Below are 17,350 nucleotides of genomic sequence, written 5' to 3'. Positions count from 1 at the left end.
TGGGGGCTACCCCAGTTTGAATGGGGGAAGGGGAGCCCCTCCTTTATGGTGAAGTCAGGCCTCCTTGAGCCTGCATTCTAAAGCTGAAAAGGGACAGCCCCAAAGCAAGTGGCATTGTGGGGGTGACATACACACAGTCACTACAGGCAGAAATCACTGCTGCTGGCCAGAGCAGTGAGCAGGGCCCTCGGGCCTGTGACATGACAGCAAAGCACTCCCACTCACATAGGGGAACAGGCTCAGTCCAGTGTGGATTCCAGGGCTTGGCGCCCCCACACTGCCGAGCTGATTTCCTCCTGAGGCAGGACCCCAGCTGTCCAGTTCTCTCTCCTTCTCCTCACGGAGCTGGAAGGCCAGGGTTCCCAGCACATGGATGATGCCAGTCCCATGATCACCAAACCTGGGCCTATCCTTTTGCATGCTCTGTAATTTGCCCTTGGAATCAGCTATTAAGTCACCTGCCGGAGGCCGATGCCAAAGATAAGGCCCGTATCGGCCTCTGGCATCTGTGGCCCAGACTCCCTGGCTCTGCTGTGACTTGGCCACATCAGCCTCCACACTGCCTGATAGGGAGGACAGAGCACTGCAGGTGCCCAGGCTGCAGCGTGGCCCCATAGCCTTGGAACCAGTGTGGGTGAGCAGCTGGTCTGTTATGAGCTCCCGTCACTGGGGACACTGAGGCACGAGAGGGTGACGTGGCCCCGATCTTTGGCATCTCTGGGGCTTTTTCTTGACCATGTCCCCTCTGCTCCATGGCACACAGAAGCTGCAGATTCTGTGCTGTCTCAAGCATCGCAGACCTGCATATAGAGCTGCTCCGACAACGATGTATCACTCCCAGTGGAGGGCTGCAGGATGCCTGCAGCTGGCTCCTGGCTGTAACCTGCCAAGACAATGTACACATAGAGGTCTGCAGGGGAGTTGGGGGGATTTTACAAAGGGCACGGAGCAGTGACTCAGGGGCAGTGGGGCGGAGGGGGTTGGGTTTTAAACTCCCATGCAGCTAGAGGTGGGGGTGGGGCAGCTCCAGGACACTACCCCACCCACCAGAACTTCTCTGCTTCAGTTCAGATCCCCACGCACACCTGGGTCTCACCACATCCGGCCCCAGAGCTGGCGGCTGGGGTGGGGGGCAGAAAGGGTGTGGATTGCCCAGCTCCCCCTTCTTATTGCTCTTGGCAGTTGCTCAAGTGTCAGCCCTGGGCCTCTGCTGTCCAGAGGTCTGCTGCAGGCCTAGGGAGGCTGAGCAGGTGAGGGACGGGAGTAGAGGAGGCAGATTCTGGTAGTTCTTCTCCCTCTTCCCCTTGGGGAGGCTCCTGAAATTCCCGTGAGGCCCTGGGAGAGCCCAGCAGCGTCAGCAGAGTTCCCCTTCAGAGGTGGCCTGTGCCTTGGGGAAGTGCTTTGCCCTGGGCCCTGGGGTTTCCCTGGGCTCCCAGGGAAGAAGCCTTGCCCCACTCCTACTAACTGGAAACTCACCATGGGCCTCCTGCCTTCCACCCCCCACCCCCTCCTCTCACACAGGCTGGGGTCCTCCTCACTCGGATGCACAGGGTCTTAGCCTCAGAAGACCTTGTTCTAGCCTAGCTTGGCCACTAATCTGCTGCCCAACCCCGAGTGTTGGTCTCAGTCCTGAAATGGGGGAGGGGAGGGGAAAAATCAAGTCCTTCCTGCCCAAAGTCTCTAAGTAGGAGAGAGACGGTGCACCCTCCAGTGCAGTAATCACCGGTGGCAGCAGGCTTGTCAATTTTGTGACAAATTCCTCGGGGGAACATCCTGGGAGGGGCAGGGAAAAGTGAGAGCAAACGGGGCGAAGGGCACCGCGGCCCGAAGTCCTTGGGAAGGGGTATGTGCATCTGATAAGCCAATCCCCGAGGACTGAGCAGAACGTGCTTCCTTGGGCCCCACTGCCCCTGGCACACACCCTTCCTCAGGAGCTGGTCCCCCATCCTCCCCCAGCGTCCCCGCCCCCAGTCCCAGGCCGCCCCGCCTGCGCCCGCGTGAGGTCGCGGGGGCGGCGCCGGCGCCTTCCTGCTCTGCCCTTGTATGGTGACCCGGGGGGCGGGCCAGGCTATTTTAAGGCTGGACTGCCGGGGCCCGCCTTAACAGACGGGGAGCCGCGCGGAGAGCCCGGGGAGCGGGAGTAGAGGGAAGCGAGGGGAAGCGCAAGAAGAGACCGGCATTATGGGGCTGGAGGCGGTGCGCGAGGTGGAGTGCGAGACGCTAGGCGCGCTGCTGCGGGAGCCGCGGGAGGCCGAGCGCACGCTGCTGCTGGACTGCCGCCCTTTCCTGGCCTTCTGCCGGCGCCACGTGCGCGCCGCGCGGCCGGTGCCCTGGAACGCCATGCTGCGGCGCCGCGCGCGTGGCCCGCCAGCCGCGGTCCTCGCCTGCCTGCTGCCCGACCGCGCGCTGCGGGTTCGTCTGGCCCGCGGGGAGTTGGCGCGCGCTGTGGTGCTGGACCTGGCCGGCACCTCTCTGGCCGCGCTGCCGCCCGACGGCCCGGCCCGAGTGCTGCTGGCCGCGCTGCTGCACGAGACCCGCGCCGGACCCGCTGCAGTGTGCTTCCTGCGAGGTGAGCGCCCAGCCCTCCCGCGAACTGTGCCCGTGCCCTCCTCGCCCAGCTGCGTCCTGCCCACCCCCTGGCTCAGCCCTCCCACCAACCGTGCTTGGCCCTCCCCGCAGGAGGCTTCGAGGCCTTCCAGGCCTGCTGTCCCGACCTGTGCTCTGAGTCTCCTGCTCCGGCTATGCAGCCTGCTGGTGTTGAAAACAGCCGCTCAGACTCCAGGGCTTCTTTCTATGACCAGGTGAGTTGAGATCAAGGCTCTTGTCACTGTCCTGTGTGCCTGGCCTGGGTGGCTCCTGAACGCCTCTGTGTGTCTATGGATGTCTGCAGCCTATTCTGGGGCTGGGTGGTGGGAACGTGTGTGTCTGTGAGTATCTACCTCTGTGTCCCCTTGTGTTCTCGAACTCCCGAGTCTGATCCGGGCAGGCCTGGGTGGAGCAGACCTTACTCGTGCCTCTCCCCCTCCAGGGTGGCCCTGTGGAGATATTGCCCTACCTGTTCCTGGGTAGCTGTAGCCACTCATCGGACCTGCAGGGGCTGCAAGCCTGCGGCATCACCGCTGTCCTCAACGTCTCCGCTAGCTGCCCCAACCACTTTGAGGGCCTTCTGCGCTACAAGAGCATCCCCGTGGAGGACAGCCAGATGGTGGAGATCAGTGCCTGGTTCCAGGAGGCCATAGGGTTCATTGGTAGGAAGGGCCTCAGCGCCAGGATGGGAGGGGTGGGCACGAGGGGTTTAGGGGAGGAACTAGGGCTGGGTCTTCTCCTTGTGCACCTTCCTGCCTGAGCCTCGCCCATCTCCTTTGCAGACTCGGTGAAGGACAACGGGGGCCGGGTACTGGTGCACTGCCAGGCGGGCATCTCACGCTCAGCCACTATCTGCCTGGCATACCTCATACAGAGCCACCGCGTACGGCTGGACGAGGCCTTTGACTTTGTTAAGCAACGGCGGGGGGTCATCTCCCCTAATTTCAGTTTCATGGGGCAGCTGCTACAGTTTGAGACTCAGGTGCTGTGTCACTGAGACAGGGCCAAGACACACAACTGCCTCTGGTCCCTGGGCAGCTGACTGGGACGACCGGGCTCCTCTCAGGCCCCGTCAGTCTGCGTCACCTCAGGAACAGCTTCCCCTTCCTCGGAGCTTGGAAAGCCCACCAGTGGGGGCGCTGGGAGTGCAGGGATCCTGGACTCGCTTACCTGGTGCTCTTCTGCTAGGGGCCCAAGGTCCGGCCCTTATTCAGAAATGAGAATGGAGGCTTTGTCTGCTTCCCTCCTCCTCCCCCATCCTCTGGCAGAAGCTAACTGGACTCTACACCCATGGACCCACTGGTCCCACCATCATTTTGAAGCCCTTGGCAGCCTGAAAGCCCCAAGGAACAAGCTGTGACAACCAGGAGCCCCATCTGGGGATGGCACACCGGGGCCTGGAACCTGAGCCTCTGGGGCACTGGGCTCAGAGAAGTGACGCATCCCTTGTGTGTGGACCCCTTGCTTGCATATGTTTGGGAGCATTGCAGGCTGGTGCTGGCCCAGGAAAGTTATTTGTGTTCAACTGACATTTAACACTCCCTCCCCAACTTCCTTCCAGCCCTGTGGGCAGGGCCTGGAAACTTAGCACTTTATATTTATACAGAATCTTGAGGATGTGTTAATAAAATACTGTTTTGTTTAAAAAAACAGTTTCTCAAGCCTTTGGTCTTAAGGCAATGCCTGAGAAAATGCTCCAAAGCTGTTTCTTAAGCAGAGCTTACCTTTCTTTGTGCAGAGTGGGGGGCGAGGGGGAGGGTGAAGGCCTGGGAGGGGCAGGGAGGGAGGAAGGTGAGGGGGGCCCTCAAGGGCAGCAGGCTCCCTCCCCCTCCTGGCCCCAGCTCTCCTGGGCTAGTGGCTTTTCCAGGGCAGTGTCCTGTCTCATCTGGGAGAGGTGATTTCTGGGAGGCTGGCTCCAACCTATTTCTGTTACTGGCTTTGGTCCTGTGTCCAGGACTCAACTGGCCCCATCCACACGCTCCATTTCCTTTTAGGAGCATGTGGATAGGTGTGTGTGTGTGTGGGTGTCCTGTGGGTGTGATGTCTTGTTCTTGGCCTGTACACACCTACATTCAGGTGTGTGGGTGTTCCTGTATCCTGCATGTGTCTGGTGTGCGTGTGCCAGGCCTCTACTTGCCCCCCGTCAAGTAGCACCACCTCTCCACTGTACATCCCCAGCCTGGACCCCAGGTCCCATAATGCCTGTCCATGCTAGGTCCAATGGCAGCCCATTCCAGAGCTCTTTGTCCCCAGAAGGCAGGTGGCCTAGTGTCTGATGCAGAGGACGTGTCACCTGGGGTGGGCTTCATTGCCTTTACACTGGCCCAACTAGCGTGTCTTTACTGAATGTTGGTTACGAGCCCAGAATGTCCAGGGAGAATGAGGTATCTGGGGAGACATGAGACAGGGCCCAGCCAAACCAGAGGGGAGAGTGCCTGCCAAGGCTGCGGGAGGGGTTCCCCCCAGAGGCCTGAGGACGGCTCTGTGAGAGCCCATCCTGCTTCAGCCTCCATTCTGACATTCCCTGACACTGGGGCACTCGGAGTGTCACCTTGCTAACTGTATTTTGTCCTTCCAAACAGCTCAAGGGTCTCCCTGCAGAAAGCCATCTGTTACTCGGGGCTTTCTGAGTGCCTGGGGGACACACTTCAGTGGGACAGTGGGGTTTGTTTACTTATTTTTTCTTTTTTTAAGATTTTGGCTATTTGGTTATTTTTCTATTATGTCTATCTTAAGTTGGCAGTGTAGCTTTTGATGGTTAGGGGGGCCAGTTTTGCTTTACCTTGCTGTATTTCAGTTTCCTTGTCTGTAAAATGGGGTTTTACCATTAGCCCCCACCTGTCAGGGTGCTGTTGGGAATTACACAGTGAATCCATGTTAAGCTCCTGCACCTGCACCTAGTAGGTGCTCAGGAAGTGTTAGCTTCCAAAGGCCCAAGAGGTGAAGGTTTTCAGGTGTGTAGTTGTGCCTTTTGTCCAGGCTGGATCTCACGAGGGCAGGGGCTGCGGTCTGATTGGCCCCATGCCTGGAGTCTGGCACAGGAGGACACTTTCTCCATGAGGTCCAGTGAAAGACAATACCCTGTCCCTCGCTTCCCATGCCATGCCTCTTCCCTCTGCTCCCTGGGGAGAAAAGCAGAGCTGGGATGGCCCTAAAGGCTTCCTCAGGCCCTGAGTGGCCCTTGTTTGGACCTGCCCACAACCACAAGCCCAGCTCCAGTGGTGGGGGTGGCATCAGGGGCCCTGAGCCATTGGGCCTTCCCACCTACCCTCACACCCACCGCAGCCCGTCCTGTGTCTACCCCACCCCACCCTTCCGCTCCACCTTCCTCTCCTGGGTTTTTAAGTTCACCTTCCAAACAAACTGCATTCCTCCCTCCCCACCTTCCTTTTTATTTATTATACAATTTTATTGTGCTAAAAGAATATGTAACATAAAATTTACTGTCTTTATTCTTTTTAAGTGTATAGTTAAGTAATGTTATGTGTATTCACACTGTCGTGCAATGGAACTCCAGAACTCTTTTCATCTTATAAAACTGAGACTCTGTCCCCATTAAACTACTCCCATTCCCCCGCCCCGACAGCCACCATCCCACATCTGTCTCGGAATCTATATACCTCCTATCAGTTAGTCACTCAGTGCCTGTCCTGTTGTGACAGGCTTGTTTCACTCAGCATAATGTCCTCAAGATGACTGGCGTTTCTTAACAAAGACTCTCTCCACCTGAGCGGGATAATTATCGGTTACTAGGATGATTTTGCCTAGCTCTCATCTGTAGGGTCAGCTCTGTGCCTCCTCACGTGTGCTAGTACCCTGCCTGGTAAAGGGGCGTGTCTCAGCACGTTCTCCCTGATTCGATTCCTATTTTTAATTTTTTAATCTTTTCTTCTTTTTTAAAATTCAATTTACGGTGGTAACATTGGTTAATAATATTAGATGCATTTCAGGTGTGCAACGTTATGATTCTATATCTGTGCACTCTAGTGTGTGTGGCCACCACCGGAAGTCTAGTTTCTTCCCTTACCGTGTTTTTGACCCTCTTCACTCTTCTCCATTTGATTCCTGCTTTTTGAGAAACGCTGGATTCCAGGCCAGGCAGGATGAGGTGCTGTCGTGCAGGGTGTCATGCGGGGTCTCTGCTCCCGCTCCCTGCACAAGAACGCAGGATGTGGCCCAAAAGGAACACCCACGGAGCCATAGGTAGGGGAGACACACCATTATAGTCTCACTGGAGGCTGGATTTACACAACGTGAGACCTGCTGTCCGCTTTTCTGCCAACCGACCGACTCCCCTCGACTCTGCCGTGCAATCCTTGCCAACCACCACCTTCTTGCTAGCCCCCATTTGCTGCTAGCGTAGCCACAGCAGTTATATTAGTGGCCAATGGCTCACTGGTTACAGCTGATGGCCAACTAGCCACAGCTGATGGCCATGCAGTCACAGTTGATGGCCATTTACTACCTGAGCCAGCACCTTTTCACATGAGGCTGAGAGCCTGGAAACTGCACTCCTGGCTCTGTCCCCACAGGTTCTTGTGGACAATAGCTGGGACTTTGGTTCTGTGGCGTTCCCTCCACTGGGCATTGGTGGTGTTGAGGGTGTGTCCCCAAATCCTTTGCCTCCAGGATTCAAATCCAGGTGGGCCCCTTGATGACTACATTCTGAGGATGGGCCTTTTCAGAAGCCAAAGGAGTTCAGAGGGCCAGGACTAGGGACAAAGAGCTTTAGTTTCTGAATCTGCAAAATGGAGATAAATGCTGATTTTGCAAAGCTCTTGTGGCAAAGACAGGGTAAAGTCCATGCAAGTGTCTAGGTATCCAAGAGCCCCCTCCCCATGGCAGGCTGCTCAGGGATGTTGGTTACACGGCCTGCAGCTGGTGAACTTCCACTGAATCCTGCACTTACCCTTTTTACAGAAAAATAAAAGCTTATAACGATGTAGTGACCTTTCCTTCCTTTGGTAGACTCGGGGGGTGGAGTGGTGCACCTCAGAATCTCAGGAGGCTCCCCCCCCCCCCATCTGAGCACAGGAAGGGGCAGGAAGTTTGTCTCCCCAGTTGGAGGATGAGGTCCCCCCTGGGCTTGGCCTCAGCACCTTTCTGTGATGTTTCTCTGCCCCCTGGTGGTGGGAGGGGAACTCAGACGAGGCACCCCATCCCCACCGCAATGGGACACCGCCCCGGGGTGCCTTGTGCCCTGCTTCTCCCCACCCTCTCGCCTACTTCAGCCAGGCCAGGAAGGATATGATCAGGGTCCAGAAGGCTTGGGCCTGGGCTGGGAGTGGGGAACACAGGCAGCAGGGGCCAGGATTGCAGGTGGAGTTGGGCGGGGAGGGGCTGCAGGTGGAGGCTAGAGAAGCTGCTATTTAAGGAGGGGTGATTCAACTCCGTAGTTAGGCTGCCTCCTTCTGCCAGGATCCAGCCCCTGCGGCTGAGGGCCGTAGACAGCACAAGCATGGGCGGCCTCTGGCCTTGGCTGCTGGGTCTGTGCTCTCTGTCAGGTAAGCAGCTGCCTCGCCCTCCTGTTTTGGCTCCAGGCTGCAGTGCTCTGAATTGGTCTAAAGGGCTCAAAAATGGGCCTTCCAGGGATGTTCCTAGAATCAGCTCCTGGGGGCCCTAAGGGGATGCCCTCAGGGAACAGAGGGCCTGCCTGGCAGGAGATGGCAGGTGTGGCACTCCAGACTCCTTGTTCTGTTGGCCAGACCAGGCTTCCCCAGGCTGAGAAGGGGGCTGTGGGGTAGGGTATGAGGCTGGCCCACACCCTGCCATCAGCATTGGAGCCTGAGGCCTGTCCTGCCCCTCCTTCCTGCTTCCCCCATTACCTCAGACACAAGTCCTCAGAGCTCAGGACTGCCTTTTGGAGCCCCTTCCTCAGAGTGGTCTCGGCCTCAGCACCAGCAGGGGCTGGTGGGGTGGTCAGGCCGGCTCCCAGGACCCCTTACTGGAGGCCTCCCTTAGTGAAGGACCTGGGCCTTGTGGTCTGACTCCCCCACCCCCATCCCATGTCCTGGGGTCCTATCACCAATGAGGGCACTTCGGGCCCTGTATGTCTGGGCCAGGTTGGATCCTAGGAGCGCCCTTACCCTCCAGCTGTCCAGGAGCCTGTGGGAGTGTCTTCTCAGAAGGCCTCACCCCTGAGGGGACCCAGACGTCTTGGGACAAGGACATCCCTGCAATTAACCAAGGTGAGGGCACCGTGTCTTGTCCTGGGGTGGTGGGGGCATGACCGCCCATGTGGGGTGGTGGGAGCTGTGTTGAGTGCTCAGTCCGGCAGAAGAAGCTGAGAGGAAACGTGGGGCTTACTTGGGGGCGCTAGTGAGCAGTGGTTCTACCCCCAGCTTCTTCTAAGTTTTTCTGTATCTTCTCTACCGGGTTTTTACTTTTATAGGGAGGGGGGCAAAGCATAGGTTTTTCTAAATGGCCTGATAAAAGCATGGGTCCCTGGGGCTCTCCATGTCTGGTGTTGAGCTCCGTCATTGATGGACGCTTGAATCGCCTACCCGATTCAGGTGTGAGGAAATGAACTGGGGGTACAGATCCAAAGAAGCACGAGGCTCAGGGCCTTTCTGGTGGCAGGGAGGTCTCAAGTAGAAAATGGAACATGTAGATGTCCTGTGAACAAGCTGGCAGAACTGGAGTTCATTGTTGGAGTGGAAGCGTTGGGGGAATGGGGTGACCTTGCCCTGGGGGGAGGGGTCTCTTGCAGATGTGGTAACCACCGTGGGATCTGCTCTCTTCTTTCTCTATGAGCCAACCTGGAGCCCCAGCTCTGCTGAGCTGGATCAGGCCAGGCTGCCTCCTTCTGGTCACTGGGACCCGTCTGGAGGTAGCCAGGCCCAATCTGAGGCTTCCCTGGCACTGGGGTTTAGATGCCACGGAGACCCTCTCGGTTAGTGCTGCTGGGGGCCTGGCAATTACGTATCCATGAGGCTCCTGTAGCAGCTGTCAGTCAGTTGATGCTCTTGACCAAGAAGCACCCCGTCCCGGCTGCGGGGAATGTTGGCTGCAGAGGCCTCCCAGCTGAAGGGCTTAGGCCAGGGATACTGGGAAGCTGCTTACTCCCTGCCCAGGGGGCCACAGTGACTCATGGGGACCTGGGTCATGGGGACCTGCGTCAAGGTGGGGTGAGTCTTCGGTGCCATGGGGGCCCGGTGCTCCCGTGGGTGCAGGCAGAGGCTGCCCTCCAGCTGGGCCCAACTCTTCCAAGGCACCCTCCAGCTTTCTTCAATCCCTCAGAAAATCACTTCCAGGAAATCACTTCCACATGCTTCCATTCTCAGGCTCTGCTTCCAGGGGCCCACCCTCAGGCGTCTGTGGGCGTGAGACCCTCTTCCCAGATTCCTCATGGGGCTGAGACCTTAGGAAAGAGACTGGAGAAGGGCTGCAGCTGTGGCAGGGGTTGGAGGGAGAGGAGGAGACAAGCCGAGACAGGGAGGGGACGGGAGGGAGAGCCAGGCTCCTGGGAAATGTGAGGCGAGTTGGAATTTCTGTCACCTGCCACTGCAAGGGTCCTGAATACCACACAGAGGGACAGGAATTAGATGGGGCAGGGGGGTGTTGGGTGTTCTGATGAGTACGGCTTGGGCCCTGGTGGAAGATGAAGGCAGACTGGAAGAAAGCCTGCCCCCAACGCAGGAGGCAGGAATTGGGATGGGATCATGTGGGCCATGGGAGTCCTGGACTGTGTTTGAGCAAGGGCAGGGTGTGGTCGGTCTGAGAAGCATCACGTGTGGTGACCTGGGGCTCAGGGAGGTGGTGTGACTCGCCTGAGGCCACACAGCCTCAGTGCCCAGGGGAGCTCTGGCTGCAGATGCGGGGGTTGGGGTTGCCTGGCCTAGCAGCCAGGGCCTCTGCTGGGCCGTTCTGACAGCCTGTGTTCTGGGGACCTGAGCCCTCTCACATCCCTCCCGTCCCAGGACTCATCCCTGAAGAAACCCCAGAGAGCAGCTTCCTCCTGGAAGGGGACATTCTCCGGCCGGTGAGTGAGTGGGTGTAAATAACCTCACAGAGTGGCAGGAACCTTGGAGCCCCTCCCCCACCAGGTGCCACAGGGTGTGACCTGGTAGGAATCCCTCCTTGTGGCTCGTAGCTTGATAGATACTTCTTCCCCAAAGTCAGAATGCATGTTCTATTAGGAACAGCCAGCATGAATACTAAGAGAGGGTAACATCTGGAATGGTGGCAGCCTGGGAGAGCTTCCTGAAGGAGGGGCTTTGAACCCTCATGACCCAGGAGTGTACCCTGCCTAGGGGGTGCCCATGAAGTATTGGGGTGAAGGGGGAGGAGCACAGGTTGGCAGGGTGGTGGGTAGGCCGGAGGGAGGTGTTAGCGCTAAACGTCACAGTGCGGAGGGCAGCTGGCCTGGGAAGCCAGAGCAAGGAGGGGTGCAGAGGGTGGCAGGGGCGGGGGCGGGTCAGAAAGCAGCAGGCTGGGTGGGGATTGGGGCGACTTGCCAGTGGAAAAGGGGACACACTGTGTTCAGGAGAGCAGCGCCATTTTTAGGAGACTAGAGACAGCAGAAGGCTCTAGAACAGAACAGTGACCTGGTGACAGCAAGACTGTTCTATGGTTTGGAGGCCACCCTGGGATGGCTCAATGTGAGGCTGGGCTGGAGCCCCAGGGGCAGGGCAAGGCAGACAGGCCGGGGTGACACCCCTGCTCCCCGTTACCCAGTGAGTTCGGGGGTAAGACCGGAATCTGGTAAAGCCTTTGGCTGGTGGGGCAGGACATACCAGGTGAGGTGAAGCCTAAGCTTCAAAGGGTTTTGGTTGGCAGAAGACAGCATCGAAGAGCTGTCATGGCCTTAGCATCAGGCCGGGACGGCCCTGTCCCCATCTGCTTTCCACCGCACATTCAGGGTGCTCTGGGGAGGGGCTGCCTGTAGGGCGCTGAGCACTTCTGAACTGGGTCCCCTGGGGCTCGAGGACTCTAGCCAGCACATAGGACCAGTGTTTAGTTTATTGGCTTGATAGTCAGTCGCAAGTTCTGGGTTATGCAGCACAAAGGCTTGTGCTGTGCACTGTAATTCACATAGCTGCCCTCCCGTCTTCTACCCTATTCCTAATGGTCTCCTGACCCTCAAATGCCTGGGGCTTGCCCCTCGTATCTTTAAAGTAGCCCAAGGTGTGGCACCCTCAGTGGCAGGAAGCTTAGCTGGCCTGAACTCTGCCCTCTCTTTTCAGAGTCCCTTCCGCCTGTTCTCAGCTACCAGCAACAAGTGGCCCAAAAACGGGGGTGTTGTGGAGGTCCCCTTCCTGCTCTCCAGAAAGTATGGTGAGTGAGCTCTGGGAGCCCAGCGCAGCACCCCCACCCAGTCCCCTCCCCTATTCACCTGCAGCCTGTGCTCCTCTCTCTGTTTTCCCCTCTTCCTCTACTTCCCCACACTCCCTCCACCAGCACCACCCAAAGAGCCCTTCCACCTGCAGCCTCCCCCTTTTTAAATAAAGATGCGGTACATATATACAATGCAATACTAAGCCATGAAAAAGATAACAGTGTCCTTTACAACAACATGGATGGATCTTGAGAGTATCCTGCTCCGTGAAGTAAGTCAGATGGAAAAGGACAAAAACCATATGACTTCACTCATGTGGGATATAAAACAAAAACTAACAAATGAACTAACAAAATAAACAAAAAAATTCAGATCCAGAAGCCCTTTTATTCTGAGGGCCTCGAGCTGGGAGGGTTAAGGTCCTGGAAGAGCTGATGGGAAGGTACATCCGGGGACTAACTGATCCATTCTGAGATCAAATGTTCCAGGCGACATGACCTATCCAACGCCCCACAGCCAGGGTCTGTCTGGAGTCCAGCTGTCTTCCCCTAACACAATCATGCTGCCCTTTCTTGACACTCCATGTTGGGATGATTTGAAGCTCAGTTCCCACCCCACATGCAGACTTCCAGGGGACATGAGGGCTCTGGGGGCTTGGCTGGGGTATCAGCCAGGGTGTGCCTTTCCCAGACGAGCCCAGCCGCAAGGTCATCCTGCAGGCATTTGCTGAGTTTGAACGCTTCACGTGCATCAGGTTTGTCGCCTACCACGGCCAGAGAGACTTCATCTCCATCATCCCCATGTCTGGGTGAGTGCTCCTGGGTGCATGCGGGTATGTGCAGGGTGAGCTCAGCTTTTTCTGGGTTCAGGCTGGGAGGAGCTAAGCCGTTGTCTAAAACCTATTTCTGTTGCCAGTCTACCCTGGTCCAAATCCCCTTGTTCACTATGAGTGACTCGCTCAACGTGAGCTGGCCCTTGGGCCAGAAGGTGGGGTGGGGTGGGAGGGCTCCTTTATGAAGCGCTCGTCCCCAGCAGACCTCATGACTTGGTGGGTGAGTGCAGGTGTGGTGGGATAGACCTGGCCTCAGGTCCGGGTTCCACAATACGGGAGCCACCTGACTCTGGCCATTCCCTTCACCTTTGAGCCTCTTCCGCCTTCTCTCTGAAATGAGGGGGATGCCATACCTGCTTCCTAGCTTCTTAGGGGCCTGAGCTGATATGCATGGCAGTTCTGATTCAGGCCTGCCCTGGGGCTACCTTCACTTAATGAGCTGCTCATCTCCTCCTTGCAGCCCAGGCTGGTAATGGGGCTCCAGTACACCCATTTCCCAGAACGCCAGGCAGTGAAGGGACTTGAGAACAGCTAACCTGGGACCAGAGTCCAGGGTGGCAACCACATATTGGTCTCATCCATCCTTGGGAGGGGAGGGCGGGGTCTGCCCTGGCTCACTCTGGGCCGCTGCCCACCTGGCTCCCTCTCATGGCCCCACAGGTGCTTCTCTGGTGTGGGGCGCAGTGGAGGGATGCAGGTGGTGTCTCTGGCACCCACCTGTCTCCAGAAGGGCCCAGGCATCGTCCTGCACGAGCTCATGCACGTGCTGGGCTTCTGGCATGAGCATGCACGGGCTGACCGGGACAGCTACATCCGTGTCAACTGGAATGAGATTCTCCCAGGTAAGCCAGGTGGTGCACAGGCCAGGCTAGGCCTGGGAGTCCATGGAGAGGGCAACATGTGGGCCAGGCCCGAGGAGTTGCCTGGCCATTTGGAAGAGGTTGTCTATCTTTCCCACCATCTGCCTGTCTCCCACGGGGAAGGTGGGGTGCCCCTGCTCTCTGAGACCTGGGAAGTGGCCTGGATGCTGCTACTCTGGTCTCTAAGCCTCCACCTGCCCACCTGAAGTCATGCCTGGGCTGTGGCATCACTTTTCCTGCACATTGTCGGTTACCTGAGGATAGGTTGGTGGTATCTTAGGACCCTTGCTCATCATGTACCCAACTAACAGTGCCTCATGCGCAGACACCACCATGTGGGTGGGGGCAGGGCTGTGTTCTGGTCGCAGGGATTGAGCCCAGCAGAGGCCTGGAGGTAGTGGGCTGCATGTGCCCAGTGTCAAAGGCAGGCGGCAGAATGCAGTGCTGTAGGGGCTCAGTGCCTGTGACAGGGACACTGGTGGGCGCGTGGCATGGAGGATGCTTGGAGAAGCTGGTCTGGGGAGGGGGCCACTGCAACACATGCCAGTGAGGAGCAGCTGTGTTCTGGGAACGGTGCTGGGGGCAGGGGTCTGATCCTAGTCCTGGAGGGACTCTGCCCTTGTGGGGAGACAGCCTGATTTAGGAGGTAAGAGGAATAGAGACAACTGCTTTGTGAGGGAGGGGAGTGGAGGCGGTGCATGGTTAGGAGTTTGGTTTGGGGTGTGGGAGCAGAGAGGTGGACCTGGAAGCCTTCTTGCAAGTGGAGGGCTTCTGGCGCGAACGCCGCCTTGGCCGCTGCTGCTGTGGGTGTCTGAGATAAGAGATCGGCATCATGGAGCCCCAGAGAAGGGGTGCCCTGGGGGGACTAGGGTAGCCCCTTACATGGGTAATGGAGATTGGAGATTAGAATTAGTCTAGGGAAGTATGTGTGTGTGTGTGTGTGTGTGGGGGGGGGTGGTGATTGGGACTCTGTACCCTGAAAACAGACTATCATCCTTCCAACTGCTCATAGAATACTTGTGAAAGTGTATCATACGACAGCATAAAAACTTCCAATTTGAAAAAGTGGAGTTAATACAAATGTTTTGATCATGATGTAAAGTAAAAAGTAGAAACTAATAACAAATCAAACCCCAAAACTTCTTCCACTTGGAAATTACAGTTAAAAACCAAACAAACAGCAAACTTTTCTCTTGGCTCTGGGATTCAGGAAATTGCAGGAATTAAAAAAAAAAATTATGAAAACACATTAGAACCAATAGTTCACAGCTAAAGCAAGGCTCAGGGAAAATGTGTAGACTTAACTTGAATTGAAATGTTTACTTTGTTCTATTTAAGAAAAAATAAAGCAGGAGGGAACTAATGAAGGTAAAAGCAGAAATTAATGATTTAGGAAACAAACAGCACTAATAAACTCAAGAGCTGTTTCTTAATAATAAAATAGGTTTAAATACCTGCTACTCTAATGGGAAAAAATGCTTGAGAATGGAGAAAAATTAGAATATATTTATACTTAATATGTACAGAACAGACTCTGCTAGGATACACAAACTAATAATAGTAATTAGCTGTGGAGTGGAGAAGTGGGGTCTCAGAAGGGGGATAGAATGGGAGATTTACTGTGTATCTTAAGCTTTTGATTTTTAGAACCAGATGAATATATCACCTATTCCAAATTACATTGAACAACATAAGGGTTTTTAAAAGGAAGAAATAAGCACTATGTAGGGGCAGGTATTTCAAGTGGTGATGGGGTGCCATTTGATTGGTGGTAAGGGGGCTGTTGGTGAGCAGAGGAGGGTGATTATGGGAAGGGTGTGGAAATGGCAGGGCCTGGGGGCATTGAGGGGGTTGGGGAGGAATCTTCAGGCTGCAGCTCTTCTTTCAGAGTCTCTCTGAAGGGCAGGAGAGAAGTCTGGGGAGGGAAGCTTGCCCTCTCAGGCTTGGAGCACCCAGATGACAGGGAGAAGTGGGTGCCCTGGCCAGCAGGGAAGTGCTGGACTCCGAACCTGGGCGTGGGTGCTGCTGACACAAAGCAGGGACAGGTGGGTGAGGAGACGGCATCTCGCCGGCAAGGGGCGTCCAAGACCCTCTGAGAGCGTGAGTTTGTGGACCCTGTAGATGATACAAAGGCAGGTCTCATACAAGGCGAGCTTGAGAGGAGGAAGAGAAGGAAGGGTGGAAAGAATGCTCAGGAGGCAATGGCAGGCAAGCCATGAGGTCCCTGTGATTCCATATCACCTGGTGCAGGTCTGGACCCCTCCCAGGGCAGGAAGCAGTAGGCAGTGAAGGCAGGAAGAAGACGGGAACCAGGAACCAGGGACCAGGGGTGGTGGGTGGGTGGGGGGCAAAGGGAAGCACATTTGGTTGTAGTTTTGGACCCCTCAGCTTAGGCATCTATAAGCTCCCAGAAGCCCCTTGTCCCCCGCACCCGCTTCCCTCTTTCCCCATCAACAAGTACTTTTTCAGGCTTTGAAATCAACTTCATCAAATCTCAGAGCAGCAACATGCTGGTGCCCTATGACTATGCGTCTGTGATGCACTATGGGAGGTGAGGCCCTTCCCTTTTCTTCCTCCCTCTGCACTGCCCGGCCAGCCCTGCTGTGATCGCGACTCAGGCCCCTGCCTGCTGGGTTCCAGGCTTGCCTTCAGCCGGCGCGGGCTGCCCACCATCACACCGCTCTGGGCCCCCAGTGTCTACATCGGCCAGCGATGGAACCTGAGCACCTCAGACATCACACGGGTCCTCCGGCTTTATGAATGCAGCCCGAGTGGGCCTGGCCCCCGTGGGAGAGGTGAGTGATGGGGTAGAATGATTTGAGGAACTTGGAGAAGGTTCTGATACTGAGGTGGTGTTGATGAAGGTGACGTGGTGGGAGATGAGGTTGCAGAGGTGAGTAGGGCGAGCTCAACGGAGGCTAACCAAGGCAACTAGTTATCCACTTAAGAAAAAACAAATTCCTAACTCATATCATGCACAAATTCCAGAGGTATACAAGACTTACATGGAAATGGAAAAGTTGAAAGTTTCTAGAAGGTAGTGGGCAGTGGCTCAGCGGGGGCATAGCGGGTTATGATATCCGTGAGAGCAGCCCTACATCCTGTGCATGAAGCTGAAGGCCGCTCTGGCTCTCCACAGCTGGGCCACAGACTTCCCCACTGTGGTCTGGGACGTGACCTCCTCTTTCCTGCTCCAGGGTTCCAGGCCCATGACAAGGGCGGGAGCCCCACTCCCGTCTCTCAACCACACCTGCAGAGGCTGCTGGAGGCGTTGTTGGCCGAGTCCAGGAGCCCTGCCCCCAGTGACTCCAGGGCTGCCGAGAGCCCTCCCGCCCTGGAGAAGTTCGGTGTGGAGGCCTCTGCGAGGTGGCCTCAGACCCCAGCCTCCTCCTCAAGCTCAAGGCCTGGCGCAGGCACTCCTGGTCTTGCCCTGGAGCAGTCACAGCCGGCCCAAGTGCCCACTGTACCCCCAGCCCCATCTCTAGAAGCAGAAGACCAGCCAGCACTTCTCCAGGCTGCCTGGGGGGACCCAGTTCTGGGTCACTTCAGGGAGATGCCTAGAGGTGGTGACTGTGGCTTCTGCCCCTAAGTGGCGAGTGCGTCCTGTCACCAGAGCAGCTGGGTCTCATAACCCTTGGCCCCTCTGGGCGACAACCCTGTGTTCCAACCCCAGTCTGGCCTCCCTGTCTGAGGTCCTGGCCTCTCCCTCTGCCCCATCCTTCCCCACCAGTTCCCCCAAGGGTTCCTGGGGATCAAAGGGCCCTCTAGGTCTGTTGGGGAGGAGGCAGGCCTGTT

The 17,350-nt window shown here is 56.7% G+C and overlaps 2 protein-coding genes across 2 annotated transcripts; both read left to right on the top strand.

Moving 5' to 3' along the window:
• Window positions 1-2,089: 2,089 nt before the first annotated feature.
• Window positions 2,090-4,249, top strand: DUSP2 (dual specificity phosphatase 2). Its single transcript, XM_019726032.2, has 4 exons — window positions 2,090-2,569; window positions 2,680-2,801; window positions 3,029-3,248; window positions 3,369-4,249. The coding sequence occupies exons 1-4, from the start codon at window positions 2,182-2,184 to the stop codon at window positions 3,581-3,583; spliced, it is 945 nt and encodes a 314-aa protein (XP_019581591.1). The 5' UTR covers window positions 2,090-2,181; the 3' UTR covers window positions 3,584-4,249.
• Window positions 4,250-8,044: 3,795 nt separating this feature from the next.
• Window positions 8,045-17,350, top strand: ASTL (astacin like metalloendopeptidase). The gene is made up of 9 exons (XM_019725875.2): window positions 8,045-8,090; window positions 8,649-8,774; window positions 10,506-10,567; window positions 11,772-11,862; window positions 12,554-12,671; window positions 13,356-13,537; window positions 16,025-16,106; window positions 16,196-16,350; window positions 16,753-17,350. The coding sequence occupies exons 1-9, from the start codon at window positions 8,045-8,047 to the stop codon at window positions 17,142-17,144; spliced, it is 1,254 nt and encodes a 417-aa protein (XP_019581434.2). The 3' UTR covers window positions 17,145-17,350.

Source organism: Rhinolophus sinicus, linkage group LG05 (assembly GCF_036562045.2).
Source record: "Rhinolophus sinicus isolate RSC01 linkage group LG05, ASM3656204v1, whole genome shotgun sequence".
Lineage (NCBI taxonomy): Eukaryota > Metazoa > Chordata > Mammalia > Chiroptera > Rhinolophidae > Rhinolophus > Rhinolophus sinicus.
Note: the sequence above shows the minus strand (reverse complement) of the source record. Positions and strands in the feature narration are given on the sequence as shown.